Source organism: Myripristis murdjan, chromosome 7 (assembly GCF_902150065.1).
Source record: "Myripristis murdjan chromosome 7, fMyrMur1.1, whole genome shotgun sequence".
NCBI classification, from domain to species: domain Eukaryota; kingdom Metazoa; phylum Chordata; class Actinopteri; order Holocentriformes; family Holocentridae; genus Myripristis; species Myripristis murdjan.
In genome coordinates, this window is record NC_043986.1 from 18,379,673 (window position 1) to 18,402,931 (window position 23,259).

At 41.6% G+C, this 23,259-nt stretch overlaps 3 protein-coding genes across 8 annotated transcripts; 2 read left to right on the forward strand and 1 right to left on the reverse strand.

Moving 5' to 3' along the window:
• Positions 1-406: 406 nt before the first annotated feature.
• LOC115362710 (NACHT, LRR and PYD domains-containing protein 3) lies at positions 407-5,555 on the forward strand. Of its 2 annotated transcripts, none has more exons than XM_030056760.1 (11): positions 407-476; positions 835-920; positions 1,369-1,423; positions 1,669-3,283; positions 3,435-3,596; positions 3,689-3,862; positions 4,004-4,177; positions 4,380-4,553; positions 4,688-4,861; positions 4,971-5,138; positions 5,297-5,555. In XM_030056760.1, the coding sequence occupies exons 4-11, from the start codon at positions 1,680-1,682 to the stop codon at positions 5,364-5,366; spliced, it is 2,700 nt and encodes an 899-aa protein (XP_029912620.1). In that variant the 5' UTR covers positions 407-476; positions 835-920; positions 1,369-1,423; positions 1,669-1,679; the 3' UTR covers positions 5,367-5,555. The 2 variants fall into 2 exon arrangements, with proteins under 2 accessions (XP_029912620.1, XP_029912619.1); XM_030056759.1 differs by having other exon boundaries at positions 448-640.
• Positions 5,556-5,860: 305 nt separating this feature from the next.
• Positions 5,861-10,496, reverse strand: LOC115362110 (ceramide synthase 5-like). Its single transcript, XM_030055900.1, has 10 exons — positions 10,260-10,496; positions 8,656-8,758; positions 8,345-8,475; positions 8,147-8,204; positions 7,867-7,917; positions 7,662-7,754; positions 6,945-7,073; positions 6,578-6,684; positions 6,223-6,379; positions 5,861-6,137 (listed from the first exon to the last, which is right to left on the reverse strand). Exons 1-10 carry the CDS (start codon positions 10,433-10,435, stop codon positions 5,991-5,993), a joined length of 1,152 nt encoding a protein of 383 aa, XP_029911760.1. The 5' UTR covers positions 10,436-10,496; the 3' UTR covers positions 5,861-5,990.
• A 127-nt stretch (positions 10,497-10,623) lies between these two features.
• Positions 10,624-22,650, forward strand: slmapb (sarcolemma associated protein b). 5 transcript variants are annotated; one of them, XM_030056574.1, is made up of 10 exons: positions 13,849-13,909; positions 14,207-14,266; positions 16,424-16,552; positions 16,722-16,796; positions 16,993-17,298; positions 17,852-18,122; positions 18,252-18,423; positions 19,619-19,753; positions 20,240-20,327; positions 20,712-20,834. In XM_030056574.1, exons 2-9 carry the CDS (start codon positions 14,215-14,217, stop codon positions 20,321-20,323), a joined length of 1,224 nt encoding a protein of 407 aa, XP_029912434.1. In that variant the 5' UTR covers positions 13,849-13,909; positions 14,207-14,214; the 3' UTR covers positions 20,324-20,327; positions 20,712-20,834. The 5 variants fall into 5 exon arrangements, with proteins under 5 accessions (XP_029912437.1, XP_029912438.1, XP_029912436.1 ...); XM_030056577.1 differs by lacking the exons at positions 13,849-13,909; positions 14,207-14,266 and adding an exon at positions 10,624-10,749; XM_030056578.1 differs by lacking the exons at positions 13,849-13,909; positions 14,207-14,266 and adding an exon at positions 10,754-10,895.
• The last annotated feature ends 609 nt before the right edge of the window (positions 22,651-23,259 follow it).

Below are 23,259 nucleotides of genomic sequence, written 5' to 3' on the forward strand. Positions count from 1 at the left end.
TATGATAGCTGTCAACATGACAAAATGAAAACAAACAAAGAAACACACATGGAGATCCTCTGAAGAAATATATATTCAAGAGAGCAACAGAGGAACAACAGGATGAGACTGGTAAATGCATCCATCTTTTATTTTTAACATATATTGCTGTGTGTGTGCGTGCGTGCGTGTGCGTGCGTGCGTGCGTGCGTGCGTGTATGTGCGTGTTGAAATTCAGTCAGAACATGGCATGTAAGGTAGGCAAGCAATAAGTGCAACTGTTACTTTGCAACAAGATGCTTCTGATTATAGTATTTTGTATTTTACATAGTAGAAATATATATTTTATTGGGGGGAAAATCTTTTTTTTTTTTTTTTTTTTTTTTTTTTTTTTTAAATCAAAGACCGCGAGGCTAGGTTGCATGCACGTGTGTTGTGGTCACGGATTGTGATTGGACAAGAGGCGCTCCACAGTGTCACAAACTTCCTGGGGCGAAGTAAGCGAATATATTTACTGCATTAAGATTAAACACTGAATGAAGTCATCGTTTGGTCGTTTCACGTTCATATCAACTGTAGCCGACATGTTACCTGTGAATGGCGGCTGCCCACTCTTTGAGTAGAAACCACCATTTGGACCATATGAACAAATAGTGACTCGGTATGTGATGGAGTCTGGGTTCAGTCGTGTAGGAAATATGTTTATATAATAATTCTGTCGGCTGATTTCAACCATAACTCGGACGAAGAATAAAGTCCACGTCGGTGTATGACTCAGTGTGCTTAAAATGGGGGCTGTGTAGCGGTACCGCTTGTAGCTTGCTTTTAACAAATAATGTCAAATATTTTGAACAGACAGACGTGAAACCCAATGAGCCACGGCCGTGCAGTGATGAGTCATGGAGTGACGTTGTCAGCGGCTCCCTCTAGCGGCCATCCATGTAAGTGGTATAACACTGCTCTATGAGATGGAAACACATTGTACTATGAACACACAACTCCACCCCAGGAACACAACCATAAGGTTTGGGAGGCTTTTAGTACTACCTATGCCAGCGTTTATCAATAATAATTTAGAAGGATAATTAACAGGTTTGTTATGGACTTTTGGAAATAGCAACAACATTTTAATTAAGGTTTGGGGGCTGCTCATGTCCTTGTTTGTGAATAAAAGGCGGAAAAACCCATAAACCACAGCGATGCCCCTCTGGCTCCTTCTAATTCAGAACCACTTCCTGTTTTCTTCCTCGGGGTTTGATTGGTGAATAGTTTCATGACATGCCCAGTGTAGGCATATCCACCTACATATCCATATTATCCACCCACTGAATATCTCTGCTTTTATTGAAGACAGTTTATTGTCGACTTTATGAAATCTTTCTCTTCCAGTTCATTGGGGAATGCTTGTCATACCTACATTTCTTTGAACAACACCGAGTCGAAGGTAATTGTACTTTACACTTTTCACTAGTGTTTGCAAGAGTGCAGTGTGCAGTGTACGAGAGCCTGTAGCTTGTAAGATGGACTGCAGAGTAAGGGTGTGTAGTTTATTACACTGTAAAACACTATTTGTTACGTAAAAAAGTGTTATGTAAATCAGATTGTTAGATTATTGTTAGTTATAGCATGCATGTTAACATACATATATGCAACTCTCCCTCATTACATTTTTCTGTGTTCTCACAACAGTGATCTACATAATGCACAGACAAGTGTTGCTGGAAAATATCCTGAGGTCAGACGCCACATCGACACTTCTTGGTGGCCAGCTGCCAATCCACGTGATAAATAACAGCCAGTACATATCCCCCTTGACTGCCAGTGCTGAGGTGAAAAAGACATATGTGGGAGACAACCTGCCTTCTCTTGATGATGCCATCCACACTGCACTGTCTGACAACATCAAAACAGTTATGGTGGTTGGTCCTGCAGGATCAGGTAAAACAACCGCTTTGACAAAACTGGTTGTTGGCTGGGCCAAAGGAGAACACCTCCAAAACTTTTCTTATGTGTTCCATTTCTGCTTGAGGGAGCTAAATTCTCTTGATGAGATGTTCTCCTTGGAGACGTTCTTGTCACACCGTCATGGCCATTTTACTCCTGAAATCTTGTCCCTAGCTCTGCAGGAGCCTGAGAAGCTGTTGTTTGTATTTGACGAGCTGGATCAGTACAAGCACAGCCTGGACCCTGCAGTCCATACCCTCTGCACTGACCTCAGCCAGGTCGCCTCAGAGCCCTGCCTAGTAGCCAGCCTTTTGCATGGGACACTGCTAAAAGGGGCCACCATTCTGGTTGCCACCACGCCTACAGGACACCTGGAGTTTCTTAATGGCACCCGGGTGGAAGTGTTGGGGTTTCTGAAGCCCCAGAGAAAAGCCTACTTTGAGGAGTTCTTCACTGACCCAGCTAGTGCCAACAGTGCCCTAATAAACATGGAGAGGACATTAGGCTTTTACAATTTCTGCACTTCCCCTAGATTTTGCTGGACAGTCTGTTCCATTTACAAATCTCTGGTGGATGCTGGAGAGAGTCTTCCTGAAACGTTAACTCAGATGTTTGTGAGTATCATGGTCCACCTGATTCGAGCTCTCTCACTGACTGAGGCCCGCTCCAGAGATCTAGTGGCAGCCCTAGGTCGGATGGCGTCTCATTGTTGTCTTGAGCAACATTCCAGCTGTACCAAAGAGGAAATGTACTCCTTTGGTTTTCAGCAGTTTCTTACCTCTCAGACCTCAGTTGATGTTTTCTTGCGAGTGGAAGGTGACCTGGAATCAGATGCAGGTGCCTTCTCTTTCCACTCCCAACTCATGCAAGAGTTCTCTCTGGCTCTATCTTTCTTCATGGACAAGTCGCCATGTCAAAGTGTAAAGGAGATGTTAGAAAAGCATGAAGGCCGTGCAAAGTTTCTAGATCTTTACCTCGCAGGACTCTCAGAACCAACTCAGCGGAGACCACTAGAGATTTTGCTGGGGGAGTTCAACTCTGATCGGATCTTGGATTTTAAACAGTGGCTTAAAAGCAGCTCCCAGAAGACACTAAAGGATTTCTACAAAGACAGACAGCTCCACTTTTTCCATTTGCTTCATCAATGTCACAATCCGAGTTTGGTGAAAGAGATTATCACCCCTTCAGCACGGATTGGCATCAGCTATGGGGGTCTGGGCCTTCAGGACTGTGTGGCATTGAACTATGTCACTGTGTGCCTTGGGGAGATGGAGCAGCTGAACCTGTACTCAACGAAGGATTTTATGGAGGAGGAAGCAGAGAGTCTGGTGCCAGCAATGGCCTTGTCTGAAAAGATAATGTAAGCCATAAAGAAAAAAAAGAGAATAGATATGTCTAGACATTCATCTATGCTTTCCAGTAGTTGCATGCCAAATCTCATGTATTCACTATTCTTTACACTCAGTTTAGTGCATACATCTCTCTGTAATGGCTCTCTCTTATGTCCCTAGACTGTCACAGAGCTCCCTAAGAACAGGATCCATTCCTCACTTGGCTTCAGCTCTGCGCAATGGAAGGACCAAGGAACTGGATCTCTCTTATTCCCACCTGGGTGATGCAAAGCTCAAAATCCTCTGCACCGGACTCAGAGACTGCCAACTGCAGATATTAAAGTGAGATTAGTCTGAGACATTTTCAAACATCATTTATGTTCATGGCAAAAGTATTTTCGGTCCAATCAATGAGTTGCTGTTGATTTGTGTAGACTTACAGTATGCAAACTGACGGAGGCATGCTGTGGAGACCTGGCATCTGTCCTGACCTCACAAAACTCCCAGCTGCATGTGTTGGACCTGATGTTTAATGACCTCGGGGACCAGGGCTTCATGCAACTGTGTCAAGCACTGCGTAGCCCTTACTGCAAATTACAGGATCTTGAGTATGTAATATGTGTGGAGCAGTATCATTGTGAAATGGGTGACAAAGAGTTAAGATTTCCCTGTGCAACTGCTGTGTTTGCTTCAGTGTTTTCCCACTGCAAGGTTGAAAGATGACATTATTTTCTGTTGATAATGACAAGGTTACATACCTGCGACCTGACCGCAGGATCCATGGAGGCTTTGTCAGCAACTTTGTGTTCTGGCCAATCTGAGCTGAGGGAAATTAACCTGACACAAAATGCTATTGGTGACCGTGGAATGGAGCTGCTGTCCAAGTCCCTGCAGCATCCACGTTGTAAACTGCAGTGCCTTAAGTAAGTCCATGTTTTGGGAAGATCAAATTGTAGTCAGAGTCTTTTTTCCCCAGATATGCTGACCAGCAATTGGACCAGCAGTTGGAGATGATCAGTAACACTTATAATTAATGTGACGTTTTATTCATACGACCGCCTATCATTCAGACATCTAAACCCTTACACAATTTGTTTCCACAATTTGTTATGTTTATCTGTTCAGCTTGTATGATAGCCAGCTGACTGGTGGGTGCTGTGCTGGTTTGTCTGAGGCCTTGAAGTCAGAGCACTGGTCCCTGTTAGAGCTCGATCTGTCAGTGAATGAGTTGGGCCAGGAGGGGGTGCTGTTGCTCTGCGAAGCTCTCAGCAGACCTGGATGTCCAATTGAGAAACTCGGGTATAGTCAACTGTTTTTCTGGACTCTGTGTAGATCCTGGTGTCACATTGTAACTTTTTGCAACCTATTATCCTTAAATATTTGGTGAAATTGAGGATCCTGTGCATTGGTGTGAATTTTGCTTTTTCTTACAGACTGACACGGTGCGAGTTAACCTACTCGGTCTTCAAAGAACTGGGTTCATTGCTGCGAGGTGGGACCTCCCGACTCAAATCCTTATCTGTATCTTTGAATAGTGTCGGAGACCAAGGGGCCAAACACCTGTGGGACGCTATAGCTCATCCTCACTGTTTGTTGGAGGTTTTGGAGTAAGCCGACAAAATCCTGAAATAACACACAAGCCAACACTGCAAGTGGCTTTTATCATCTGATTACCCAATGTCCATTATATTCTGTTTCTGCTCTGTCTCCTCTCAGGGTTGAAATGCTCCAGCTGACAGATGCCTGTGTCGGGGATTTGTGTGCTGCTGTGAGCGCCAGTAAGACTTTGAGGAGTCTGGACCTGAGAAACAACTTACTGACTAATGCCTCTGTCCCCGCCCTCGTGCAGCTCATGGAGGACAGCCACAACATGCAGGAGATGAAGTGAGTAAGCCTCTTGCGGCAAAGGTGGAGGCCTTGTTTACGTACCTACTTATAAACTATTTCTATGCAGCACATCTTAACTTCAAGCTCAAGTTTTTAAGTAGCTGTCAAATTTTAAATTAACACCTAACTGCTGCTTTTGTATCCCATTCTTTCAGCCTGAGATATAATGACTTCGGTGAGGATGTTTTTGAAATGTTGGACAGCTGCAGCAAAATAAGATACTGAAGATGATGGATCAGACAGACCCAGTGGTTCACACAGTGTTTCCATGTTATAATGCAAGTTGATCATCCAGTAAATGCTGTACTGTATTGAGCACATTAAGTTTTTTTCCTTATAAGAGATTCACTACTTGGATTTGATTAAATAAATGTTTTATTAATAAACATATTTGGACTTTTTTTAAACTTAAATGAAGGCATAAATGGAGCATCTTTATTAAGGCACAAATAGTAAATTTCCTACAGCCGTCACATATATTACTAATTTCAATGATAAAGCTCTATTTCCATGTATAAAATAAATTTCAGCAGTAAAAGGAGGCAAAAAGGCTTCAGATTTATAAAACATCTGCACAAAAGTTCTCTCTCTGTATTCCTTCTATTTGCAAAAAAACAAAACAACCAAAAACCTGTAAACCTTACACAGAAAACTGATGTCTGCCATCAACATACACAATTCCCTACATCTTTTTTCTCTCTCCCTCTGAACTCGCATAAATTATAAAAGCAAGAGAAGAGTTGACATGTTTTCAGAGGTTCATAGAGACAAGGTGGGCTTGACAGACACACAGGAGGTGATGACAAGCCATATTACAAGCTTATTTGGTTCACTGTTGGCCCTTAGTGTTCAGTGGTCATACGTTTCTCCATTAATGTTAAGGCTACCGTTGTGACTGTCTTTTGGTTTTGCGGCATGATTGGGAGTTTTATTGCAACTGGAATTACTGTCTTCGTCTGAGCTGCTCTCGACATCACTGCGTTCATCCTTTGACACCTGTAAAAATGAAGCAATGATGTGGATGACAATTGTACTGTATTGAACTTCTAGAATAGCAAAGAAGGTACAAAAACAGACCTACCTTTCCCCTGAATATGGCCTTGACAGCAATCCGAGTGATGAGGTAGAACCAGATAACGTGAAGAGCCTGCAGGACCAACAGCAACCCGTTAAGGAGCCACCAGGATTGGTACGGCCCCACGATCTCCCAACTCTCAAACAGAACACTGTAAACAATCCTGCAACACATACACGCACACACACATATATATGGGGAAATCAATTATTATCAGCAACAGGAAATTACTGTACAAAAATACATGATTTCATTAAAAGCCATGTGTTCAGTGTGAAAATGGCCAGTAATTGTTACAACCTGCTGGCATAATTGACAAAATATATTGTTTGTCACATGATTGAGCTCACACACATCTCACCAGAATGGATAGATGACAAGTCGAGTGAGGAAAAAGATTATGCTGAACACCACAAACAGGCCATCGCAGAGCCTCTGGTACTTGGCGTAGTTGGCCATCTTGGCAGCCTTGAGGAGTAAATTAAGGATTTATTAATCACTGTGATAAAATACCAACCACTATCTGTACTGTAACTTCCACTGATGACATGTTGTTTTGGTAAACACTTTCCTGTCAGACAGCACAGGTAGCACACAGCTGTGGCTCAGCTGTGTGCTACCTGTGTTTACCTACAGCACTGTGTGTTTACCTACAGCACATTTTGAATTAAAATGTCGGGAAACATTCAAAACGAAACATAGGCATCACTGTCCCTTGAGTTCTTTACCTCAAGGAAGATGTCTGATGCATCATGTACACACATGACCAAAGTCCCTGCTCGTAGCATGTTGTTTGCATAGGAGAAGGTGATGAGGGTTATGGTGGCCAGGTGGTGGACAAGCATTATGATGAAATCCTTTCATCGGTGAAATGAGGAGAGATGAGAGAAGGAGAGATGGGTGGATTGGTAAATCTGATCCTCATGCTAGCTCTGCTGTACATAACAGTTGCAAGTAGAAAGACAGGGCAGCGGTAATGCAATTGGTAGTTTGATGAATGTTATCTTTACGTCGTAATATATTCAGCAAGACTTGCCTCATGACACTTACTGAAAGGGCTTGTGCAAATACTGGGGTGTTTGACTTGACTAGAGTCAACTGTAGAGGAATATCTCTGTGCCTCTGCAGCGTTTCAGTAACTATTGACTAACCTGTTTTTGCAGAGCATGTTACTTTATTTTATTTTATTCATTTAACCGTTATTTATTCCGGTTAGTGCCACTGAGATTAAAATCTCTTGGACAAGAAAAACCTGGCCAAGAAGTACAGCAGTACATGTACTAAATTATGAGCAATGAATATCAATACTTGAGTAGCATGAAACCATGTTATGTGGATTGGCATGAAGTGATATAATTGGTTAATTGGCAAACCAAACCACAACAAAGCTGGTAAAAGCTGGCATACCAACATTGCTAAAAAAATTAAGTACTGACTCGACTCACCTTCCGTTTGTTGTCTGTGAACTGGGAAAACATCAGGGACCAATAGAAAGCCAGCTCAGCTACATAGTAGTTGTACTGGCCAGGACTCAGGGGCTTTGGGATGGAGTGACACAATGACAACTTAATAAAATATGTAGCCATGCAAACCGGACAATATGATGCTTTATAATAAAGATAACTGAACAATTACTGAAAAAATATTAACCTGAAAAGGGTAGTTGTACCAGCACTGTCTGGTATCCCACATCCATGGTGACTGAAGAAAAACAAGTGCACATAATTAGGCTTTTCTGAGTGCTGAGCAGCAGAGGGATATTTTTGAAACCCCTCCACCTTTCAAGAAAGCCAAAGCCAGGCAATCGTGTGGCATTCTGTAATTTACAGTTTCAGTTAATGGGTTCATGACTAAAAACAATGTTTGAACTGTATGACACTGTATAAGTTAGTCGCTGAAGCAAAGCACATGCAATCTCAATTCAACTCACCACCCACAAATGGCGAATTGCGTAGATAAATATCCCCAGGTAAAACGTAAATCTCCACCTAAAGTGGAATAAAAGAATCAAGTTTTTCAGTACAGAAATCTGCTTAAAATAAGACACGTTTTTTACATGTACTATAAGCACAAATGCCCTTCTTATCAACTTGATGTAAGCTACATAGATTCCTCAGTAGGAACCTACATGCTCTCACAGAACTTTGTCAGCGTACTGGGCCTGTCTTGGTTCCGCCGGAGACGAAACCATCTCTGTATTTTTCGTACATCCCAGTCCAGCTGCTTGGACAGCCCCTCCAATTGCCTTGAGTCTGGACACTGAAAAGGACAGGACAGAGGAGTTGCACAGTAACTTGCTTTTCATATCCTGCACGTGTAAGTGAAACCACAGTGCCACTATATAATTCTGCAATGTGTATTCCAATGCAGGAACATCACTACTGTACTGTGAGGAGGATAGTTTAATGATCTTGAAGCACAAACATAAGCCTTATGTACCGTCATGGACTTATAGACCCTCTCCAGGACAGCATTGGGCTGAGCTTGCCGACTCACTCCTGCCTGAATCTGAAGTATGCGGGCACAGGGCTTGGCCACCAGCCTATATACACACAGATGGAGGCAAAAAACAGGGCGGGGGCAGGGAGGGATAAAGAGGTGGTGTGATAATAATAGAGAGATTCAGGGAGGGAGCGAGTCCCAGAAAGACATCAGCCATATTGTACAGGTTATGGGAGCAGATGGCCTAGTAGCCGAGTTCTGCCTGGGGCTTCCTTCACCGACACAAACTGAGGAGCTTTCACAGTTTGCTTACAATAATTATGTTTGGCATGCATGTGTGTCTTGGAGAGAGAGAAAGTGAGCAAGAGGGAGGCTATAGAGGAGGCACAGGCAAGCGTTAGAGAGAATCCTGTGGAATGTAGCACCTAGTTTAAACAGAGTGATGAGATGTCATGTGAGGAGATGGGCGAGAGAAACGAGGAGGAGGGGCCAGTCTCTAACCAAAATACTGATGTCTGTCATGAGATCATCTTGTTGAGTGGACCAATGTTCACACTGAAAAGTCAGAGCCATTTACTACTTCTCAAGCTTACAACGCCCCTGCAGACCTTTGCAACGCTATGGCAACCCCCATTTATCTGCAGTGATCTCACAACATGGAAAAATACAGAATGAATGGAAGTACAGGCTTGGTTTTAGCCTCTCCCTTCAGCTATCAATTTGCTCTAAGTGAAGCGCTCTGGTGCAGGAAGAGCACAATTATGGCCATTTGTATGAACCTAGTTTGACATGAAAATGACATCATGGCCTGGGTTGCATTTGTATGCAGTTATAGAGGTAGGATTGATGAACATCCAGTAATGTCTGGTTACCTAGATACAGCATAAGTTAGTTGTAAACATGTTAAGGCTTCATACTAAGGCACAAAATATTCAGTTTCCTGTAATCACACAGGGAATGAGGCTGTAAAATCATAGTGTGCCTGGTGAGACTTATTATGCAAATACTTCCAATTCTGAGCACATTGTCCCAAACCAGAGGAATCAATATATCATGTCTGCAGCAGGGCTTTCTCTTCCTCACCTCACAGGAATGATAACACTGAGGTCGAAGGTGGGAAAAAAAACATTTCTGAGTGATATCTCATATTCTTGGGACTTTATGGAGCTGTAAATCACTGAAAACTGAGAGGAGAAAAAGGACGACTCCCGGAGAGTGACTTTGTTAACAGAGAATTGCTTACACGTGGGCTTTATTTAAATAACATGTACTTTGCCACAGTAACTGTACACGTGTCTGCCCATCACTGCCAGTGGAGCAGCACAGGATTTCTCCTCATAACCGAGAGTATGCTGTCTGCAGTTTCTGGAGAGGTTTTAGTATAGATACTGAGTGATCTTTCAAATATCATGTGGTTATGTTCATTCTGATAATACTACTGCAGTAAATGAACCATGGTGAGTTCAGTAATTTCATTACACTCAATTACTTACAGGGCTACAACATTTGTAAGGATTTTCCTTTATGAATAGATGCCACTCACAACTTCAAACTAACTAAAAAAAAAAAAAAAAAAAAAGTAAGCACGGGTTGTAGCCTACCTCTCAAAAATTAGTCGCAATATAAGCACACAGAGGGCCAGCGGCAGGGCGCACAGTATGTGGCCCACTCGGGGATACTCCACGCCAGGTGGTGGATGCTCAAGGTCCGCCCATGTGACATTTTCTGGAAGCCAAAACCACTCACTCCAAATCCAAGCCGAGAGAGAGGAAGTCATCGGGGGAGATGTTAAAGACCAAGAATAGTCAAGGCACAGCTGGGAAGTGACTTCTCCCACATCTGGTAGCTCAGCTCACACAGAAACTTTTTTTTTTTTTTTTCCAGAGAGATGTTCGCACCTTGTGACGTCGCCGCCAGTCAAACGTGATTGGTCTGTCCATGTGACAGTCGAGGGGAACCGGAGCAGCATCACCGCCTCTCACAAACTGTGCAAACCGCGAAGTGTCGACGGCTCAGGGGCTGGAGGTTGAGGACAGCACCCCGCCATGTACCCGCAACTTTGAACCAAGTTGTCCTGTTGACTAAGGAGCGGTCAGTTTTTCCCAAACTGTGTGGGCCATGTGAGCATGCTAACGACAGACAGACAGACAGACAGACAGACAGACTGACTGTAAACACCAACAAACTCATGTAGCATTTGAACGCCCACATTTCAAGCTAACTTTCGCCTTCAGCAGGTAAAACATTTCGCTTTGTAGTTTTTATTTTACCAGATGAAATTAACCAAGGTCTATACCAAGTCAGCTGCAGTAACCATTAACCAATATTATGTTTTCGTCATAGTTTCCATAAAAAAACGTCAAAACAAAACAAAAGCACGGTAGTGCCATGGTTACCACTGTTACCATGAAGTTCCATAGTAACACCGTGGCGAAACTATAATAGCCACAGATTTATAATAAAGTACCATTAGTCATTATTACATAATAAAAAAAAAAAAAAAAAAAAAAAAAAACGGGAAACATGTTATTTTTTTTTTAAGTAGTCATAAACAAATATAACAGGTAAATATCAGATTTAAGCAGTGATGCAATGAAATGAAATTAAACATTCCTCCCGTTGGAAAGCTAGTGATCCTAATTTCAAACTTGGGATACTATAGCAGTCAAACTGTATTAACGTTTTACTGTAGCAATTACATATAAAACTAGTTAAGGTTATTTAAAGCATATGAAAGGCACTATACGACACTATCCAGTGTTTACAGTTCACAGTGTCAGTCATTCTTGGAATATGGCAGGATTGGTGATATTCTTTGGCAACCATCACAAGGCAATTAACCACCATTAATTAAAAAAAAAAAAAAAAGTTCTCAGAGAAGCATGTATTCATGCCTGATAGATAGATTAGAGGTTTATTTGTCCATTTACTCAAGTGGGAAATTCATTTCCACAGCCAGACACAGACACAGCCATGTAACTGCAGGGGCCATTACCCAGACACAACTTGACATATATGTAAACATGATATTTGTAATAAGGAAAAACAGTCCTGCAGGTTATTAGTCCAGAGTGCTAGTATTAGTGGTGGTGCAGGACAAAACGTATTATAAAAAAAAATAGTGGCTAAACTGAATTGGTTGGGTTTTATCCTCCACTAGTGTGTGATTTTAATTTAAGTTGCTTGAGGGAAACATTATTTTTAAATTAAACCTGTTCACTTTAAACTGAAGATAAGGTTACTGCTCTCATAACTACATCCCCATAAGATGCTAAATAAAACAAGGGAGACTATGCATTTTCTTACTGCAGAGAATAGCAGGATCAATATAATTTTCTGTCTTGATTTCTCATTGTCCATGTCAACTTGCAGGATAGATTCATAAAAATCTGTGTAGCAGTGAAGAACTGAAACTGTGAATGTTAACCTCTTAGTCATATTTCATTCAACTATATTTATCTTTGAAATTTCAATCTCTGATTGAAGCTTAACAGTCCCAAGATGCAATCCCAAGGTTATTGTCATATTCTCTAGTTTCTATGTCAAACCTAACACACCCAACACCCCCGCCCTGAAATCAACAAGCCTCATTCACCTACCAGTGATGGTGACCTATCAACGAGCCTCAACCAAACCAGGCCAAAGCAAATCTCCACGTGCCGCAAATATTTAACTTTGTCTTGTACAATAAACATTACAATGTTCAGCAGCTATATATTTCAAAAATGTAACTTGAGCTGTACTGCATTTGTGTTGACAGCGAAGCCCTAATTTATAATATATGTATTACATGTTTTAAAATAGACTGGCCTTATGCACTGTCACCAGTAGGTGCTAACGACCTAGCTACATACCAGCCCTAACCAGCTGCATAGCTCTCATATCTAATACCAAACAACCTCTTGGTGAGGGGTCTCTCACACTTCAAGAGGCTGCGCAGGTGCCTGCGATGGGCCTGTGGTGTTTGATACAGACTGGGTCAAGGTCGTCATAATTAGGAGTGTGTGTGGCGACACTATCTCAGACAGTGGGCTGCTTCACCTAGCCCTAGTCTGGAGCTCGGCCCATGATGCAGCAAATGCTCTTGATGCTTGCTGGTACTATTTGCTGTACACTGGGTCCGGATGACAGGTCCCTCTATCTTTGTCATGGTCTGTGCCTGATCCTCAGACTCTCACCACACACACCTATGGGGCTGCTTGACTGAGCCTTAGTCTGGAGCTCAGTCGACCTAGTAAGCACTGCTCCTCGGCCTAGTTTGTAGGAATAGACCTTTTACCATCACCCATTCAGTGTCTTTTTTCATTCTGAGTTCAGGCTTATAGTGTATTTATTCTATAATCTATTTACAGTTAATGGGTATAAAATGCATGTCAAGAGAAAAACGAGCCTGTGTTATTGCCTGCATGCCTGAAGGTGCACCAAAGTGTGAAAATACTGCTTGATGTGATGATGAGAGCTTTTGGCTAGCACAACAGAGTTCTTTGCTTAAAGTGATGAAAGCTATTAGGATGTCACTGTGGCATATTTCCCATATAGTTGGCTGTTCATGATTTAGCTATAGTCTTTATAGTCTTATACAGATCATCATAAATAGGCCTAATACATTTTGGCTACAAAGTTTACAGTAACTCCACCTTTCAGGATGATGTATTATCTGTCTATAGACCTGCCTAACCCTATAGAGCAATAATTTTAAGTGACAAAAGAGTGCCCTATATGGAAATATGTGAGGGAGGGGGTGCACATACATCACACACACTCCCTCACACACTCACAGCAGCAGGCCCCATTGTGTGTCATCCTGTAGATTTTTACATCAGTACCAATTGGCCGCAGAACAGCTCAATTCCCCGAACAAAACCTCTCTGTGTTTCAATATGCAGCTGCAGCTTCCGAGATGCCCTACTCGGATACATGACCTAGTGTGGAGGGGCTGGGAACCTCAACCAAAAATAGGAGAGGGGGGATTGTGTATCTAAAGATATTCATCTAACTTACCTCCAGAGCAGCATTTTTGTCACCCTCAAGGAATTTGTCCATTCATTTTTACCAGCTTTTTATCGACTGTGACTTCATTTCAAAAATGACCGGCAGGTCTGGTGGACTGTCTGTGTCATTGCTTGTGTACCCCCCTGACCAGATGGACTATTCCATTTCGCATCTGAAAAATCAGATAGTTGGAGAAGAGTTCTTCATGTCAGGGACTGCTGTAGCCTCAGCACTTGTAATAGCCCTTGGATCATCTAAGGTAATATTTCCTACTAAGTTTCTTTTGTTAATCTTCTATAACAAATTTCTGTGACTTAGACTTAAAAGGACATTTATGAGCAATTATACAGGCTACTTTTAAAATTACTTGATTTCTGTTCATGGATGAACATTATTAGTAGTAGTAGTACTACTGCTAGTATGTTTACTAAATACATTTATTTTAAAATGGCATTTTGGTAAAAATGGTTTGCTTTTCAACACCAGCCTTTGATTTATTGATTTGTCTATTTAATTGCTCTGTCCACTGATATGACGTATAGTTCCTCTGTTATAGATAAGCAAATGGATGAGAAACAGCTGAACGATCCCCTGAATAATGTGTCACTTATTAAAGGTAACAGAGCTCTTTTACTGTTGTAGGAGCATGGACAGACACAATTGGACTGAATGACTTGGCACTGTTTTGCTTTTCCTATGCTCTCACCTGGCATAGGATCTCTTAGTAATTGACATCGTAAAAATGGATTAAAAAAAAAAGATGAATGGCATTACTCCTGAGGACAATTAGGTGTGAAAATGTCTGGCTTTAGAGCTTGTGTTTCTGTAGAAGGTTTTGTTTTGGAGGCAAATTTCTCTGGTGTCAACAGCTTCTCAGAAAATGGAGTCTTTTTGCACGGAGGCCAACTGAGATGACTAATGTCTGTTATCCCTGATATTTAGGGTGACTGCAATACAAATAGAATAGAGGATAAAAGGGGACATTCATGACTCAGACCAATGTGAAATGTGTTACTAAACATATTGGTGAGTGAATCAATTTTGCATGATGAATGAATTTGTAATGCTGTGCTGCACAGTATATAGGGAGCACAAAACAAGCTGACAGACATTATTTTCCCATGAATCCAGTTTGATAAAGATACTTCTCAGTTTCAGCACATTCTGTGGCTGTAAAGTAATGCCAGGCCAGGCAGTTTCATCAGCAAACTTGATGTCATTCACTAAATATCCTATACATTCAGTGCAAAGGAAGCTATAATTTTAGTACTGATTCAGTTGCTGCTGTCACATTCACTTGTAAGGAGACCCGACATTCGGAAAGACAGACCATGATGGCTGTCCCCTTCAGGACATGTGCTAAAAAAAGAATTATCCCTACATTTTTGTTTTCACTTTGAAACAGCATGACACTTAAGAACCCAGCTAGACTGAGGTATTTTTACATGCAGAGAAATCCAATTTATTTTGCCAGGTGTCATTTGCTGACATTAAGACATAATGGCGATAATAACTGACCATGGCATGTTACTAAAGATAAACACATCTAAGCTCCACAGGATGCCCTCGGCTCTGACACACACATACACACACACACACAGTGTACACCCTCATGCAATCTCTTTCAGCTTTGCACACACTTGTGCAATACACTTGCACAAAATACACACACTCCAGTGCATTCATCATCCACGCACAGACACCACACACAGACAACGCTGCTTGCTGGGAGCCCACTCACATTCTGATGCTCACTCAGCCAGTCATACATATGCATGCATACACAAACAGGAACACACACACTCATACACACTCACTTTCTGTGCTCCTTAGACTGCAAAGCCAAGACAGAGCATTGTGCCCTCCCATCCACAGTCTGGCACACAGCAGGGTGGTCATGTGCTTGAGCCAGGGGGTGCCACCAGCCTCCAGCTGTCTATCTACACACCCTGTCACTCTGGAGATGTTTATCAAAATAACTTCAGCTGATAGCGCTACCATCACAATGTGTGTGTGTGTGTGTGTGTGTGTGAAACTGTGTCAGACACAATGAAATCCCAGTTTTCACAGGCAATATTAGCATTTCATAGCAACCTCATAGTCTTCTGATGTATCCATTTATGGTGCACATGCTTGACCTGTTCTGGCGCTTGTTTTCGCTTCTGCCAAAGGCTTGATCTGAGATGAGGTCATCTCTTTTTCTAGCCGAGGCAGATTAGGGGTCAGGATGCACTCTGGGTATTGTAAAGCCCAAAAGTATTTGTGGAGCTTGTTTCCACATCTAGAAAACAAAACATACCCTTGACAACCTTGGCTCTTTAATTTGTTTTGTGTATTGACAACAAGCTATGTTGATATGCCATGCTCATGTGCTTCTGAGGTAATAGACTTTTTGGAATGAAAACTTCATGCATTTGTGTCTATTTCTGGGTTAGCAATTAGTTTATGTAATAGGCCCGTTTTTAATGTCTTGGGAAATTATCCAGTGTGTCGGCCCTGGTTAAATATTTGGGACTGAAGCAAAATTAACAAGGCAAGACAGTCACAGACAGTTTCCATAGTTCTATTTTTATGGCAATTTGCAAAATTGCTATCATTACTGCCTTATGCACCATTGTACACTGAGCTTTGCTGTCCAGTGTCTTCATATGTGCTCTGTTACTATACAGGTGGATAAGCCAAAGTAAATATGTTTAATGTGTCTCCTTACAGCCTGTCTCATGTTAGTCGAACAAATCTTGTGCCCTCTGTGAACTTTTTTACTCTGTATTAGGTGAGCTCAACCGGTCCAACATGGGGTCATCCGGTGAGTCAGAGAAAATCATCCAGCGCTTGAACGATGAACTTCGAGACGCCCAGGAGCTAGCCAATTCTGAGAAACTGAAATGCTTGGAGCTACAAGGTACATAATACAGAGATTTTGATCTCAGAGGCTCTGAAATACAATTTCATCCTCAGTTACTGTCTAGACCTCACTCCATACACAGATAGGCATACAGTATATATGCACACATGTACACATTCAGAAACACAAATATGATGCCATTAATGCCCTTTGGCTCATGTTTTAGGTCTCTTGGAGGAAGAGAGAAAAGAAAATAAGCATCAAGCTGATGAATCTGCAAAACAGATTAAACTTCTTCAAGGTGAACCTGTGTGCTTTGAGTTGCCTGTTGCCCTCTGGGAAATATGCAAGTTGCAGATGGTTAGCAATGTTTCTGGAGGAGCTGTGGTGGAGAGTTTATGCTTTCTCTCACTTAAAATAGCTTAATTATACTGCTTTCTGTATCAATCCTGGTAAACATATGTATTTCTAATCTACAATGAATACCGTCTGGGCAGGCCAGCTGCGGCAGCTCCAAGAAGAAATGGGCACTCTCCGGCAGCAGAGAGACAACGCTTCCTCCAGTTCACGTGATGAACTGCAAAGTGCACGTGATGAGGTGAAGTCACTGCAACGTGCCCTGGAGGCAGCCACTGCCGAGCGGGAGCGGGAGGTCACTGCTATCCAGGCTAACCTAGCAACCGTCACCAAGGACCTGGACAAATGGCGTCAGGCTGCCAACAAATATGAGCATGAGATTGACAACCTTCAGGGTGACCTTCAGCAACAGAGCAAGCAGTGGCAGAAAACTGCAGAGATACAAGGTACTTCAAGGTGTAAATACACATACTGCTGTGCAACACATTATATATGGAGAGGATTACATCTATAACAATGGTAATAATAGGTATCATTGCAGTGATGTTTGATTCTGTTGTATTTGCTAACATGTACAGTTCACACACAAAATTATAATCTCATTGCTTTAACAGAGATATTGCTCCCAGGATTGCTTTACTGACAGGAAATGAGAGGCTTTTATATGGTTTTGAACCAGAAACTTGCATCCTAGGAAAATACTTATTGAAGTCATTCTGATGTTTTAGCAGAGCAACTTGAGAAAGTGTTGCTTAATTATCATGAGTCATACCACAGATTAAGAGACTTGTTAATGGATTCAGATCTAGACTAGACTGTTCAAGATCACATAGAAATGCCAATATGTTATTATAGATATGCTTTGTGGTGATTTTTCTTTATTTATTTATGAGCCATTTCTTACAAACGCATTTGCCAAATGCTTAAACATAAATATGAATATAAATGACTTCATGCTTACTATTAAAATGTACACAATATTTTGAATGCTTTCCACAGCCAGTGAATTGCAGTCCATGCAGAAGGAGTGTAATGGCCTTCAGAGGGAATGTTCTGCCCTGCGATCTGAAAAACAGGACATGGTGAATAAGCATCAGAAGGAACGGAGCAGTCTGCAGAGTGAATGTGCTGCCCTCCGGTCCGAGAAAGAGGAACTCCTCAAGACTCACCAGAAAGAGAGGGGCAACCTGCAAAATGAAAGTGTAGGCCTGCGCTCTGAGAAAGAGGCATTGCTGAAGAAACAGCAGCAGCTAGAGAGGGAACTTGCAAGGTCAGCAGATTATCAAGAACTGCACTCCTACATTTGTGCCTCCCTCTGCCTCATTTGCTCCTCACTGCTTTACAGTCTATTTTGCTGATCCGCTGCCTCCTGAACTCCTTGTTTTCTTGTTTCTGCTAGTTCACGTACTCAGAATGATGTGCTGAACAGCAGTCTCAAGGCTCTAGAAAGATCCCAGGAGGAGCTGGAGAAGAGGCTGGGCACTCTGCAGCAACAGCACCAGCAGGACAGCACCAGGCTGCAGGCCCAACTGGATGAGGCAGACAACCGCACCAAAGACCTGCAGAGAGAGGTAAGCTCTCTAAACCCACCACCCACAGGCCAAGGACCAGATGCTTTGTCTGCCTGTCTGGGCCAGGTGCTGTACACTAGGTTTGTCTTTGCAGTATCTTAAGATTCCCGGGTCATTTATTAACCCATGCACAGGATTTGATGCTAGTATCCTTTGTGCCATAATCCAGGCTGACCTTTCACACAGAAGCCTAATTTAGTCAAAGGAATAATTTAGTACCCCACAAATATTGACTGTACAGAACATCAGGGTATGTTATCATAAATCTTTGGGATCATCAGACAGGCAGCACCATTCATCTGCCACCTAATAAATGGGCACCTTCCATCACAGGTGTTTTATAAGTTAGACACACAACACCTCAGAGTCCTGCAGCCTACATATCGACTCTCAGCAAACCTGAGAGCCTGACCCCACATGAGCAATCCATCTGTATTACCAGAGAGAGTGGGTGTGAGTGAGTGAGTGAGTGAGTGAGTGAGAGAGAGAGAGAGAGAGAGAGAGAGAGAGAGAGAGAGAGAGAGAGAGTGTGAGGGGAGAAGGGAAAGGTGTGGGTTGACTACAGTTAGGGCATAGGGAGAAAACAACATTATGCTACCAAGTCACTATAGCAACTTCCAAAAAAACCCCTATGGCAGTGAACATAACAATTACAAACAGTTGAACATACAAAAAATAACAATCTAGCAAAAGTGATATGCCACCAAGCTAATTGATCAGCATAGGCGTGTTTGCAACCCACAAGCAAATATATTTCTACCAAATAATGTTTACAAATCTTCAAGCAAGTTAACATATCATGCAAAGATGCAAACATGTTGCTAGAAGAAGCAACTACTCGCAAACAGTATGACAACAACAACAGTCATACTACAAGCAAACAATAACAAACAAGTTAACATAGATCAGCCTGCCAGCAAACAGGCTACTTACAAACAGCCTGTGCAATCATGCTACTAGCCAGCTAGCATGCTACAAATAAAGAAAAGCCAACAATCCAATATTATTATCGTCATGCTACCAACAACAGTGTACCACCAAGTCTGTCACAGTCAATCAGTTCTCACCTTTTTAACACTTGAGGGTATCCACATCAGCAACTCTGTGCCCTTGTCACTCTGCTTCCTCCTTACGTCACTGAACAAAACTGATCTTGTGTTTATCTCATATGAAAACTGTAATTTGTTTCATGCAGTATGAAGAGGCTAAGAATGAGCTGTCAGACCTCAAGGAAAAATATGAGAAGACTGAGCAGGAAAAACAGTCAGTCACAGATGAACTGGAGGAGTGCAAAGCCAACATGAAGATATTACAAGAGAAGGGAATGAAGGTGAGTGTTATTTTGTGCAGAGCTGCACAACTGTTTGGTAAATGATTTCACTGTGTTATTTTCAAAGGTACATTAAGTGTAATCATATGTAGTAAAGCTAAAAACAGCACCACAGCAAACATCCTCAGGTATTCCATGTCAGAGCATGAGCTTTGCTTTATCAGAATTTGCAACAAGAGTAAATTAAAAACCAGTTCATTTAGTAAAGTAGGCCTATCTCCAGACACCAAGAGTGAATCTCTAATCTCTGGATAGATTCACAAGAACATTTTTTATCTCTGCCCACCTGCTCCCCTGTACATGTTCACTGTCCCTTTGCTGTTGCTTTTAGATGTTGACACCGTTGCCATGTGTGACTTTGAGATTTGTACATACTCCAGTTAGAGACTGATAGACTACTGACTGAAAGGTCTATAAATATACCTCTGCCCAACTAAAGTATGTCCCTTTGCAGTTGATTACTATAATATCGCTTCCCTCCTGTAGACCTCCCTTTTGCTGCCTGTTCAAGCCATAGTCATCGGCCTTATCCTGGCTTTGCTGTATTGGTGCTTCGGCGCATTTTGGTAGAAAGGTACACATTACACCTGTGAAGTTGGCCTACATCTCTCATCCTCATCAGTCTCTTTTAGATCATTGCATGACTTAATCAAGTCTTCCTCATTCCTCAGAATCTCTCCTTAGGGGAAGCTCCAAAAATTGACTGCTTATAGAAATCTAACCTTTCTAATCATACAGTCTCAGCATCTGACATCTGCTTGTCTTGTCTGGATGGCTAATATTTAACAACAGGCTCAGGCTTGTCTTTCTCTGACAGAGCTGTTTTTAACCCGCGTTTTCTGTGCATTGCATTCGTCTCAGTGGTGAGCCCCCTCTGTCAAAGCTTTGGCCAATCTTGGACGAGCAGTTTGATCTGGTGATGCTCATGTTTCTGTTTCTGTGTCACCACTCATTTCAGAAACCGTGGATGATCTGGGTGCCTGCGGTTGCTGTGGCTCTAACAGCTGTGACTGCCGCTGTGCTCTTGAGGACCTGAGGGCTACACATGCAACTGCACACAAACACACACACACGCGCACACACACGCGCACACACACACACACACACACACACACACACACACACACACACACACACACACGCGCACACACACACACACACACACACACACTTAATCTCACAAGGGAATCCATACTTGTTGGCAGATTTCTTCACCCCGAAACTGAAAACCTCCTTGTTATATCTGCACTATTAATTTAGGAGGGCTCATACTTACACTGTTTAATTTTTAAGATGCTATATTTTAGATTGCAGAGGAGTTAATAAAAGAATGTTCATTATATGTGCAAATGATTAAGTTTGATCTTTGTACATTTGTTGTTTTAGGAAATCTAGGAGGCCCATTTATGTTTGTTTGTTTTTTTACCAATTTGCAATAGGACCTGTAGAATATACAATATTGAATGTAAAGATACTGTACACTCTTCACTAATGCAATACATTGTATATGCTGATGATGATGATGATGATGATGATGCAGATGGACGACTTCGGCTTCCAGCTGCCCTAAACACAACACATATATGTAACTGCCAAATTAATCGAAATTTGTCACACTAGCATAGCCCATAATCAAACGCATGATGAATGCCTTTAGATAGTTAACAGGTTCAACAGTGATTGTGGTGGGCATTGCTAAGATAAAATATTGTCATCTCTTAGCACGACCAATTTCAATATGAAACTGGATAACAAAATATGTCGGCACAGACAGTCTTGTAATGGTGAAAAATTTCAGGATATTGATTGACTGAGTTCCACTCTCATCCATTTTCTGCCTTTTAGATTTGGGCTCCTACTGGGCACGGAGTGAGGGCACTGGGGAGAGGCACTGAAACAGAGTTATGGGCACTATCATATATCAGTTAATGACTGCTTGAACTGCGTCACCCAGAGTGATTAATGGGACGTTCAAAATGTAGCACACCTCGAACAACATTTTTTCATGTGCTATGACAAAGTGGGACCGCAGCATATGATCTATGTAAACCCTTTTCTCTCATGACTTACAGGATCTAGTACAGGATTATAAGTGTCCAACTCCTTTGTGTTTGACCTCTGCTGTTACATTTTTTGTTGAAGTGTTATTGTTGATATGTGATTTTATTCCCCCCATTAACATACATTTGCTTCTAAGCCATAAAACACTGATGAGAAAATATTAAAACCGTTCAAGATCATTTCTGTCTGTATTAGTCGCTATGTATCATTTTATATTATTAGCTACACAGATAAAAATCGACTGCCAGGAACTCAGTTTGACATTTCTGAAGGGGCTCAGATACTGAGGAAGAATAGAAGAATACATTCAAGAGTTGTTGTTATGCACAGCCATTGAAGATGCTGGGTGAAATAATCGCAATAGACATTTAATTGGTGACACTGGTGCATTACTTGATAACCAAAGGGAACTCTGTGGCAGACAGAATCTCAGTTTTATTTGAACACATGGTATTTGACATTGTGTCACATCCTGTCAGTAGCCACCACTAGAAACAGGTGTGAAATACTTTTGAAATACATTGTGTTTTATGACATTGATGTAACACTGATTTTGACCTGTTAAGCTGCTCTTAATGAGCCCAAACCTAAATTTGGAGTTCATTCACAATTTTCTTTTGGTTAAATATTTGCACGCATTTCACATTACATGATTCTTGGGAAGGTCCATTATTTTATCATATCTTAACTGATTTACTGTATTTAATTTTGTCTTTATTTCCCTGTAAATAACTGCAAAATGTATTTTGTAAAGAAATGGAAAGCTATAGTTTCTTGAGTTCAAAGTTCAATTGCTCTAAAATGTGTGACCTCTATTAAAGATCATAACAACATAACTGCATTTTTATTTATTTTTTTTTTTGTCATTACAGACGGTACATATACAGTATTCAGCTCAACAAGCTTTCCACTGTGTTCATGTCATGTTTCAGGCTCTTCATGATCTTACTATAGTGCACCATCTAATGGAGTCATTCCTCATGCTGGGTTTGTTTTACATACACACAGCAGGTGTTTGTCATGTAGGTTAAAGCCAACATGCTCTTTCAATATGCCTGGGATTTCAGCTGTTGTGGATATTATGAATATTTAATCTTCCTATTCTATGATAGTTCTACACTTCTCAGAAATCTATGCAACTAATTCTGCACAGCTTTAATTTTCTATTTGTATCATCAAACAAAAAAGAAAGAAACTGGAAAGTATCTTAGGTTGTGGCACTGAGACGGGATTTTCCTTTGCATTCTTCCCTATTCCTTAATCTCTGTCTCACTTTCTCTATCCCTTTCTTTCATCCCTATCTCTTTCCTCTCTGTCAGTGTTGTCATGCCATCCATCTGGATGAGTAATGTGCTTTCCCTCCTGCACAGGAAACACTTGGATACACTGAGAGGCCATTAGAAGAATATACGTAATAGTACCACATTCTGGTGCTCGCAATGAAT